Source organism: Bacillus rossius, chromosome 7 (genome assembly GCF_032445375.1).
Source record: "Bacillus rossius redtenbacheri isolate Brsri chromosome 7, Brsri_v3, whole genome shotgun sequence".
Taxonomy (NCBI): Eukaryota; Metazoa; Arthropoda; class Insecta; order Phasmatodea; family Bacillidae; genus Bacillus; species Bacillus rossius.
This window is the reverse complement of record NC_086335.1, coordinates 38,142,372-38,154,594: the sequence shown is the minus strand read 5'-3', so window position 1 is coordinate 38,154,594 and position 12,223 is coordinate 38,142,372. Positions and strand designations below refer to the sequence as shown.

At 34.3% G+C, this 12,223-nt stretch overlaps 1 protein-coding gene across 2 annotated transcripts in view; it reads left to right on the top strand.

Annotated features, from left to right (window-relative positions):
• LOC134533847 (uncharacterized) overlaps nt 1-12,223 on the top strand; it is an 85,177-nt gene that overhangs the window by 56,014 nt on the left and 16,940 nt on the right. Inside the window, exons 10-14 of one of the 2 annotated variants that reach the window (XM_063371540.1) lie at nt 2,598-2,778; nt 3,188-3,439; nt 4,611-4,739; nt 6,204-6,334; nt 8,807-8,938. In XM_063371540.1, the coding sequence (XP_063227610.1) occupies nt 2,598-2,778; nt 3,188-3,439; nt 4,611-4,739; nt 6,204-6,334; nt 8,807-8,938 (825 nt within the window). The remainder of the gene's footprint in view (nt 1-2,597; nt 2,779-3,187; nt 3,440-4,610; nt 4,740-6,203; nt 6,335-8,806; nt 8,939-12,223) is intronic. The other variant, XM_063371541.1, reaches the window with a different exon arrangement.

Here is a 12,223-nt window from a genome sequence, read left to right as displayed (position 1 = left end):
AAAAGTATTTATAATTTTATATATTCAGTCAACATATATAAAATCACATGTGCTAGAATTGGTTTTTGGTCATTTTTATATAATTATAGTGAGATGGCGAGTAGGGAGAAAAAAAAGTGAAGTGTGGAAACCTGTTTCTATAAACTCAAGTGAACAAAATAAAGCAGCATGTTTACATTGTTAAACGGTAATTTCTTGATGCAACCTTATGTGATAGTCGATAATAATGCTAGTTTTCCGCAACAAAAACTTACCCATTGTAAATTACAATTATTAGACTGTAGTTCAAGTTGTTTACAATAACAAATATGTACAAATAGAAGTAAATTTAATTTAATTTACACTTTGCAATGACTTAATAGTGTATTTTATATATTTTTATACTGTTATTATAACCGTATTCTCAATTTTACCTAATCTTGTTATTAAATTCACATGGGAATAAAAATTTTTGTGTGCATTATTACACTTAAAAAAATTTCTTCATTATAATCGGTAACTGAATCGGTATCTGCCGATTATTGCTCTCATAATCGGTAATCGAATCGGTAATCGGTAAAGTCATATCGGTGCACCACTACTGAATACTCACGTTGGCAAGCCTTTTTTTCTTAAAATTAGCAAGAAGTAATTAAAAATACTTTAAAACACTGTGGATGGTTGGTTATATTAGGTAAGTATAGCTACATTAAAAAAACTGTAAAATCATTTTATGGTTGCTTAGCAAATAACTTTTTAATATGTAGCTATCCAGCGCTAGGAAACCGTTTACATGATTTCACAGTATTTTTAATGTAGCTATCCTAACCAAATCAACCATCCACAATGTTTTGAAGTATTTATAATGTAGCTAACATAACCTAATTGACCATTAGTTTTCATGAGTTGCATATTTATTTACAATAAACAAAAAAAAAAAAAAACCGAAGATGCACGATCGGGCGTTTGCCTCTCGTCTGTTGAAAGAAGGCTTGCCAACGTGAGTATTCGGGTATGTCCAGAAAGATGAGTGAATCGTAGGCTTCCCGCGTTCACCATTGTTGCTTGTTTACAAGTATGAATTTTTTTTTTTTTCGCGACGTAGTTGAACGACTACATCACGTAAAATGAAAATTACGTGAGTTCCTACTGTTCATCCTTTTTCCCGGTTTGTTAGGTCAGGTCAGCTACATTATAAATACTTTAAAACTAAACAACCATTAAAATTAATTTTTATTATTTTTAATGTCCGTTCAGTTTCAAAGTATTTATACTGTAGCTGACTTGACCTAATCTACCTTTGTCCCGTTTTGTTATGTCAGGTCAGTTACATTATAAATACTTAAAACTATACAAGTAAAATTAATTGATATTATTTTTAATTTCCATTTATTTTGAAGTATTTATCATGTAACTAACCTTACCTAATGGAAAATTTCTGTTATTTAGGCATTCACGCACACACGGCAAAATATAAAATGGCGTCTGTTGAATGATTACATAGGGCTTGTATTGCAAAATAAGAACGGCGATATCTCCAAAAGTAATTGGAATTTTTAATCTCCGCAGGCGGTTTTGAAAAGAGGACGTAAAAGAGCATATAATGAAAGTTATTTCATATTTGTACGATTTTTTTTGGCGCTAATCCGTACAATACAGATTTACCCACTCTGTAAATAGTTACCCAAAATTAATAAGCCCACTTCATTTTAATACTTTATTCAAACATGATATTAAGTTTAAGATAAAAATAATTTCCCAAAAGTGTAACTGTACCACAAAAGCTCGAGCTCGGCTGGAAGTAAAATTCTTAGGCTCGCAGACCTCTAGCTTATTTATAGAAAAAATCCTAACCGCTAATCTGTACTAAAACTGAAATTTCTCAAGAAGAAATTGTTGTCTTTATATATACTTATACCAGAAATGTACCAATCTACATGTGATAAAGTCAAGGGACTTTTAGTGCAAGCAGAATACATCTCACTTACATTAGATATGTGGACATCATCTGTTAAAAGATTCGGGTTTGGGTTCGAGATTCGGCAATTCCAGTCGAGGATTCGAGTTAGTATTCGGATTCGAGGAAATCAGGATTCGCCCCATCCCTACATTAAAATGATTTGTATTAACAATGTCTGTAACTTCTTGGGAGCAGTAAAAATTAATGAGCAAGTATATGTGTGTTTGAAAAATTTACCAATTGGGTAATATAAAAATTAATTACTAATAATGATTACAATATAAAAAAAATTATTTCCAATGTATTTAGTATATACATTTTGGTACTAACTCTTTGCTAAATAATATGCATTAATTTTATTTGATATATTAAAAGATTAAGTTTTTGTAATCTAAGTTGAGTTGTGATTAAATATGATTAATTTAATGATTTTTTTGTTGCATTTATGTGCTTTATGGCATATTAACTCGCATTTCTGTGTTATATTGTGTAGCTTTTTGGTGTTATTTTTGCAATAACTATTCAAATAATGTAAAATTTACTGTCTAATTTTTGGAGAAAAAATGATTATAATTGTAGGTTCACTTGATTTTGTAAATGAATGGCGATTAGTTGCTGTAGCTGAACTCTTAGTGGAACAGTGTGGTTGTGTGTGCAGAGTAATTGTGGCTACAACGGGAACCATGCGGTGTGCAAGCTGAGCAACCTGAGTGTGGACAACAAGGTGATCAACGCGCCGTTGTACAGCAACGTCGACTACACGTACAACATGGATCCTCAGATCCACGCTCATCTGCTGCCCCTCCAGCAGTACATTCTGGAGCAGGCCAAGCTATCTGGTACAGTTCAGTGTTTCTGTACTGTCGTGTCTGTGGGGAGTTTTTAACCTGGTTTATTTTTTTTTTTTTTTAATTCTTATTAAAAGTATTGGAAACTCAATATTTAAGATTCGAAAAAAATTGCTTCGTAAAAATATCACAGGAATAATGTTTTTCTATGTCTTGGATATTTGTTAAAATTATGTGCCTTGTAGTTTTGTTAGTTTTAAGGTATGGAATTGGAAAATTTGTTATTTACTTAAAAGTCTGTTGTATAGTTTTAAGATGTACTCTAGGTAAAAATTGACAGCAATTTCTCTCCAAGTGATGGCTGTAAACTTCATATTCAATATATTTTGATCATAAGCATGGTTATTTAGCCTACTCATGGTCTAGCTTTTAACTTTAATGGTTAAATTTTTCTATTCAGGCTGTTACAAGTTCGGAGACCCTTTGAACGAGGAAGTTGACTCGCTCCACTCTGATGACGAAGACCAGTCGACTGGTCGCGGCGAGGACGACAGCGATGAGTTTGCGGATGATGAGGGTATGTCGAACCAGGAGGATTCCAGTTCGCAAGAGTACTTGGACGACAGTAACTATCTGGAAGAAGACGATGAAGAGGAGCAGAGGGAAAGCTACAGCCAGTTCCAGCAGAGGATGCGTGCCAAGTACTCGCCTGGTAATAATCATTTGGCATGCATCACAGTGAAATATGTTTATGACTAGTCTGCCAATGACTCGATGTATAGTTGAAATAATAAGTGCTGTAGCTCTCAATACAAGTAATTTATATAAATATTTTTCTCAGGCATCAACGTTAGAATTTAGATCTAACATGTAGCACTAATTTTGTTTTACATACACTTTGGAATTATTAAGTTTATCTCTAAAATTATTAATTTTAAATTTTTCCATTTGGATCTAGTTTGTGTTTATATATTTTCTACCTACCACCATGCTTGGGATAAGTTCACTCTAGTATTATTCATTCTACGTTTTTAAAAAATGTTAATAAACTATTTTCACTTACAACCAGAGATGCAGCTGAAAGCTGAACACCTGCTTACACTAGTGCCGAAAAAAGTGTGCTCAGGCGCACTTCTGCACTACTATGCCATGATGTCACTGGATGGCAGTAGCTTGAGCTGAGCGTGGCAATTTGAGATGTGATAAAATATTGAGATTGTATAACATTCTTTTACCCACCCATCTCACAAGATTATTATTATTTTTTTTTATACTGAGCATGTGTTAGGCTGAATTTTTACATTCAGTATATGTGGTAGATGTTTGTTTTTTATTTTATTTTACAAACAGTCTTCTTAAACTATTTAGTTAAATTAGTGAAAATACATAGATTTTATGCTTCATGGTTGAAATGGGAATTTAAAAGTATGTAACATTTTTAATTCAGTGTCATAGGAAATTGAAGTATGGTCTCTATGAAGCATCACCTTGTTATGTCATAAAAAGAGTTTTATCATGACCTTATGTAATCATTGCCATTTACCTGTTCTCTGTAAATTTTAATAATTTTATTCTATTTAGAGTCTATGTTGCAAGTATGAAAATAAAATGTCCAGTTATGATTTCATGGTTAAGGTTGTAATTATATTAGCCCACAGGAAGAAGTGCATACAGAATTCCATTTGGTGGGCCGGGGGGGGGGGGGGGGGGGGATATAACTTCTTCTCACGCCATTTGTTATAAAATTCTTTCCATTTTTTGGTGGAATTAAAAACGCCACCCTGTGTACATATCTGTCGGCAGGTTTCCAAGTAGTCAAAAAAGGGGAAGAGGTGAGGAGGTGATCATTACCGTGTGGTGAGGCGTGTGCGTGCGTGTTGCAGAGTGCCGTAACCACGCGGACTACGTGGACGGAGTGGCGTACTACAACACAAACATAGCGTCGGGAGGTATGACTTGCCCGAGTCTGCAGCAGCACAACATGCAGCAGTCCCGAGGGGCGGGCATAGCCGGTGAGCGCAGGCAGGGTGACTTTTCAGTGGCTATTGGGGTGGGGCAGATGACCTGATCATGACCAGCTCATGGAAGCTTATAAATCTCATACATCCCTTTAAAAATCTATTTTATCTCATTATCTGATGTCTTGAAAAGTCTTTTATCACTAGTTGCTATGGTTTTGTCAATCTAAAAGTGTTTTTATTCAGTGTATGTTAGCCTACCAGATGAAATAATGAAGGCTGGAAGAAAAAATATATGAGTGATGATATCAAGTATTCATTGTTTGTTTTCCAAAGCCAGAATTATAATACCCATCGCCTTCATCCAACGTCCGTCAATACGTCAACATCAATTATCCAACCGATCGTTATACAACATTACTTCATCCTTTGTGTTTGTATCATATTCCTCTACATATTGTATTAGCAAATCCTCTGAAAAAATTCAGAATCAGGCTTTTCATAACTATACAAAATAGAAGCTTGAACATCAATGAATTTTTATAGTCTTCTCCTATTTAGCCATCATGAACATAACGTTGGGTTAGGCTCATCTGAAAAGAATGTGATAAATCGGTTCTCTCATCAAACATGATACTATAACAATTCACTTTAATGATTCTTTGCTAGGTAACATCGTGGTAGCCTATGGTCTACATCATGCATTTTCACTCGCCACATGGTTTGCGAGGAACTTAGGGAGCTTCAATCAGGAGAATAGTAGAGAGAATTTGTCATCCAATATTGTCAGTAAGGTTGTGTCTGTGGCAATTGCAATCTGTTGATTGGCTGGAAGATCCAAGGGATTCTTGTCACACCTGCAGAGACTCATTGAGTGCAGAACAGTGACTAGAGAATTGTTTGTGTATTTTCTCTTACGGGCTACTTTGTTTGTTTATTCATGTCAAACTAACCAATAACACTATAAAGAGTAAAATAATACATTTTACAAAAAAAATTATTTGAACAACTTTCAAGGAGCTTGTGTAAATGATTTTTTTGTTATCGCTCCTGTTATTTTAGTTCTCGTGAGTTACGGGGCGGGGTTATCTCCCCCATCGTCCCTCCCATAGGACAAAAACTGGCTCTTTTTTACTTTTGTGTGTTTACAACATTATATCTGGGTTTTTTTGAACAGAAACACTCATGTGTTTTTCTCTCTTATAGAGCAACTTATTACAACTTGTTTTAAAAATAATTTTACTGTGTATTCCCATCAAAACTATATTGATATTCGATAATGAACAACTTGTACTTGCAAACCTGGACAAATAAAATTTTCTACAGTTTTATTAATTTTATACATTCATTTGAAGTAAAACTTTATAAAATTATCAAAAATAATTTAGTGATCTCTGGATATTTCGGTTTTAATTTGACTATTGAGTCAAACTGTGATTTTCGTAAGCCCTGTTAGTGAATGTTGTTTTGTATTGTATTATGTGTTTCTTGTAATGGGTTTGTATCCATGCTCTCCAGCTTCACTGAGCGCCTCCCTTCAACATCCGAGTCTCTCACTGCCTCTGGAAACACAACACGCATCTCTGAAACGCAAGAAGGAAGCGCCACTCCCTCCTCCATTATACTCTCCGATACTAGAGAAGACCGAGGTTTGTGGGCATGGTATTCTGGCTTGTAAAGTGTCTTTTTCTTGGATAACACTGGGAACGAGTTGGCGTTACTTTTATGTAATGAATGAAATGGGTTTTTACTGAACCTGCACTACTATTGACACCTCTTCTATTAATATGGTCAATTTTAACAAAAATTTCTCAGTATTCATAGTAGGGTTTTATTTCATGTAGTGTTGTGTCGGTCTCCGTTTCTCAGTTCCGCTGGTTCTCTGCAATATAATTGGCACAAAGAACCATGAATGTAATACCGGTACCATGGAAATATTTACAGCGAAACCTTTTCTTGATTAAATAACAGTACATTTCTGGTAAGATGCCTTTGTCAAGTGAAACTCGCGAACGGACACGTCTTTCTAACTTCCCTTCAAGCCGCCAATGAATAGTGAATAGCACATGTGAAAGTAATGGTTAGTAAATCTTTTAAATTGCCTGCGGTAGCTTTTAGCCTTCTTTCTACCATTCCTATGCTGAAGGTAAAAAACAGAGTTCCCTGTGCCAAATCCTGAGGTTTTTTTGTTCATCTTTTCATTTGGAGACAAGGATGATGATTTAAGCCAAAAGTACACATGGGAAAAATAACCGGGGTCAGTATACTTTAAAATAAACTAACACAATTTGAAACTGTCTGCTACTTATGCACTGCAGGATTTGCTACCACTTTATACATCTAGGCCTGTGCGAATATTCAAATACATATACGAATAATAAACCATTCATATTCGATTTGACCTTAAATACTAACATTACATTTTGAATTAACAAATATTACTTTCATAATGAATATTAGACATAGCAAACCTCGTGAGTTTGTGTTATACCAATGTTACTTTTGAGGTTAAGTCATTTTTAATGTTTTAATAGGACTTCATAATCAAAATATGAACAATAAGCTATGTTTTAAACATCAAGCAACAAGTATTCAAGTTTTTTTTACTACTGGCTCACTTGCTGTGTACATCTATGACGAAGCAGACATTGCTACTTAAAAATAAAAACTATAATTAAAAAATGTAAATAATATGTTAAGATTCCAAATGAAATTAGCAAAAATTGTTTTTTAAAATATTGCTGAACTAAAATACAGTTTACCTTGCTGACTTGACAAAACCAACTTTATTTTTAGTATTATTTGTCTAATTTTCCAGAATTTATTACATGATGTGAAAAAAATTTTTAGTGGGATTCGATTTATCATTCTTACTGTTGGTATTCAATATTCGTATTTGCGAATAATTGGAAATTCATTTTTGTATTTTATTCGACCTAAAAAACTGATATTTGCACTGGCCTACCTACATCATCACTTCAACTTGACCAACAAATCATATGTGTAAATTTCTTTTTAGCAGACCTTTGTAAACCTTTGCCCATTATATTATATACCTAACTCACAATTGTTTTGGTTTGTTTTGCTGCTGTTATGATATTTTATTTATTTTTAATTATTTAATCTCTTGTGAACTGGTATTTACATTTTTCTCTAGAAATTGTTATAGGTGTGCATAAATTAAATATTCTCTTGGAAAAACATTTAATACACATTACTATATAATGCCACGTCATTGGATGTAGGTGTTGCCTTGCTCTATTCGTCCGAGTCAAAAGCACCTGTGCTGTCTAGGTGCTAGGTGACTTGTTTGTAGTCAGATTTAGGTGAAATGATTGCTGATGAAGTTGTATTGAACAAACAAAGATGCCATCTATTACAAAAAACTGTATCTTTGGTGTGATGGGAAATAGTGTGTAGGTAAACTGAGAACTGAGAATTGATGTTTAAGAACCGTAACTGAATTAAGAACAGAAAGATAAGTACTCTTAATCATAACAGTGTTTTTTATAATATTGCAGTTTCCTCAGTAATTATAACTTTACTCTTATACAATCTCTCTTGTTTTTCATAAACATCCAGATTATGTGAAGGTAGGTTCTAATTGTGTGCAGGTGTTTTTTTTTTTTTTTTTTTTTTAAAAAAAAGGTATTAAAGACATGGTATAGTTAGTGGAAAATGGATATTATTTTACATTGTTTGTACAAGATTAGATATTTAAAAAATGTATGTACTTATTAAAAATTACATAATATGAAATATCAAGGGATAGTGAATGATCTAACATCTCACCTCGATAATAAAAAGTCAGTTACAGCATTCATAAAATCATTTTCAGTCATTGTTCAGTAAGTATGAATACATTTTTTGTAATTACAATGCATCTTTACTGCTAGTTCTGCTGTATATCTTGATTTTGTTTTAAAGCATGTATGTGTGGCATTCCTTTGGTGTTATTTTAACGGAAGTTTGCGGGATACTTTTGTAGATCTCATGATAGTTTCTTGGCATGCCTGTTCTGCATGGTGTTCACAGTAAGGTGCTGAGTTTCTGCATGAGAGTTTTCACTTGGTTTTGTGACATTGGTATTCATGTATCGTTGTGTTAATTTGTGTTTGCAGTTGGTGTCACTCTCCAAACCTCAGACCTTGCCCATCCCTATCCCCTCCGCCCAGAGCCACCACCAGTGTAGTAGTAGTTTCCGGCCCATGTCGCTACCGGTCCCCGTCTTGGCGGCATCTCAGCAGCTGAAGGTAACGACATGTTCCAGGAAGTTCGATGTTGTAATTTCTTCGCAACTCCTACCTTATCAGCATTTCTTTTCCCAGAACAGTGTAGCTTTAGTTTTCAAATCACTTCGCTGCTGCCAATGCTCATAGTCACACTACACACGTTATTTTTTTTTTAAGAAATTTTTTTTTTATTAGACTTTCTAGCCACTGCTTGCAGCAACATTTTCTATATCTTTGCTTTTGACTTTGTTAAGGTGCACGTGTAGGTATTGTGACTTCGGAACTAGTTCTTAACGTTACGAACTTGCAGGAAAGAAAAAAATATATACATATTTATATTTAACTTAAGAGTTTATATGCAGTAATTTATTTTGCCTGTGTTTTTTTTTTAATGTATGTACAGTAACAAAAAAATTTTATCCTGTCAGTTTATTCACATTTTCTTTATTTTTGAAATCTTGGAATAAAGTACAAGAACATGCCTTGCCAAAAATATTCAACAACAATTTTTTTACCTTTGGTTTTTTGAATGCATAGTATGTTGATAGTCAAATTCACTTGATTCTTTAAAAGTACACTTAAACATTTCCAGTTCCATTTGTTGTGCGTGTTGTTGCAAATGTTGCTTTATCATTTTACATAGTACCATTTTCTACTACAAACAAAAAAAAAACCTTTTTGGCACAGTCTACAGGTGTAGGTAGATTTGGAAGTACCTATTTCTTCTAGAAATATTTTGGAAACATCTATAAACTCCTGCAACATTTTAAGAACTTTAATTACATAGCATATTTATGTTTTCCAATATTACATAATTATTAAATATTTGCTCATTTTCCATGCAGGAAAAAAATTACGAGTATTTATAACTTAATGTATTCAGCATTGAATAACTTAAAATGAATTTCATATTATATGCAGACTAAGGAAATTATTGTTTTTTTTTTTTTACCTTTAAACACTAGTTTTAATCCCTTGCAGTAATAACATGGTCGTATAAAAATTTGCTTTGCACCAAGGTTTAAGATAATATTAAGATGATCTAAAATAAATTCAAACAAATTTGATACTAAGAAAGTTTTGAATTTTTTTTTAATTTCAACTCCTTTTTTTTTACGGTAATAATTAGTTTAATCAAAAATTGTTTCAGCCAAAGTTTTAGATGAAGTTGAAGATTTATATAATCAATTATAATGCATTTGATAGTATATCTAATAAAAAATGTAGGTAATTATTTGGGACATTTAAACCTTGCTATCCATTTGGTTGAACCTTTTCCATTATAAATTTGCTAAAAGAGTTCTGGTGAAAATTGCATTGATTGCCTTGAATGAAAGAGAGATTCATCTTACAATTTTTAGGTTGCTGTCTTACCATTGGTGCAGGATGGCAGGAGTAAAGTAATGTACTAAATAATTTACAGTAAAGTAGAATTGGTAACAGCATGTCATATTGGTGGTGAAAAGTTTTACAAAGACTTAGTGTGTAGTGTAGTGATATAATTAATTAGAATAATGGCTTATGTAATGTTGTTAGTTTCTTTTAGTCAGTAGGTATTGTTGAAGAAAACTAACAGTCTTGTGATTTTATGTAACTGCATAAATGTATATATTCGAGCATAGATATTTTGACAGTCTTGTAGAGGAGTTAGTGAATGTCACTGTACAAATGGCATAATTGGGGAAGCCTATTGGGAAATTTCTTATTCTACCTAAAAAAAAATTGGTTGTGTAATATGGCTAGCAAACATAATTTTGCAGGTTTAATTTATAGTTGTTCACAAATCAACTGGAGTAATTGGCTTGGGCTTATATTTTGAAGTTATATTGGATTCATGTATGTAACATTTGGGGAAACATCAAATACCTGTAGTACTGTTGTGGTTGACTTCACACTCCCGTTATAGCAAAATGCAAGATAGTGTATCTTGTTTAGTTTTTATCTTTCTTCCTTATCTAATACAAAATTGGTGAACAGGTTTTGTTTATGTATTAACTTTGCTATCGCGTGGGGTGGTTGTTACTTAAACGTGACGTGATTGTTTGCCTGGGGCTCCACCACATATTACTGGGCTTGTGGACCTGACTACTATCTCAGGGCCGTGACGTCGCCCGTGTGAGACTCGGCTGACTACCCCCTATACTACTTGCAATCTAACCTGCCAGCCTGCTCTAAGCAGCGGGCACGCTCTCTCACTCCACACGAATGATGGTCGCCAGTGGACTCTTACGGCATCTCACACGCCCCGGTTCCTGTATAGGTGTTACACTTGGTCGGAGGATGAAACATACATGGCGTCTGGTGAAAGGCTTTATTGCTCTCGTTGCTTAATCAGACAAGCACATGCAAATTCTACACGTTAAGTTAAACTGAGAGAAATGCCAACAGCAAATCGTCCGACTTAGGTGCGGGTCAGGACACCGCGTGACCTGGTGTAGAAGGAAGTATCGTAGTGTTGTTTAAAATGTCCTGCGGACTTTAAATATTTAGATAAAGGAGCATACCATCCGGAGTAGGCCTCGCAAAAGAAAGAAATGTTTATAAAATTTACTATGTATGGCGGATGTTAAACGTTCAGTTAAGAAACACGGTGAGGTCAACAAGGTGCAAGAGACGCGTCCTACCTCGAGCGGCGATCGGAAGAGACTGCAATTTGGTCAGTGTCTCATGGTCACAGGAAGCTTCGGATTTGCTGTTGGGCAACGGACAATGATGTGGAGGAACAAAGTAGCAAAGTAAAGCCCTTACGTCTCTCAAAATTAATTTAAACATATTTTCGCTGAATTAATATTACATAAAAAAAGTTACTAATTTCTACTTAAGTTTAAAAATTAGTCTACCAGCAACGGATAATTCTGAAACTTGCCTCGCATGGCACCGCTCAATCCTAGCCTGTGAACATAAAGTACACTAGGGAACATAAAAATAAAGAATGACAATTAATTATTTAAATGGTAATTATGTTAAGGGTGCGTGGCACCGTCTCTCGAATCGCGCCTCTTGCAGGGGCGGACAAACACACGCATGTAAAAGCACACACACATGTTGGTGGGTGGTTGGAATGGAGGGTGATGGTGGGAGAAGGATGCCTGGAGCTAGCAAGGCACATCTGGCTTTAAGGGAGGCCGTAGCCCTGGACGATTTCAACTGAATTACTGATATGTCTTATGGGACAAAAGTTCATCAAAAACATTTACTTAAACATTCACATTTGTTCCAGATGAACTGAAAAGTACGAATATAATATGAGGTCAGGTTACTGAAAGCCTACAGGACAAGGTTGTTTATTTCCAAGTGTGGAGTGAT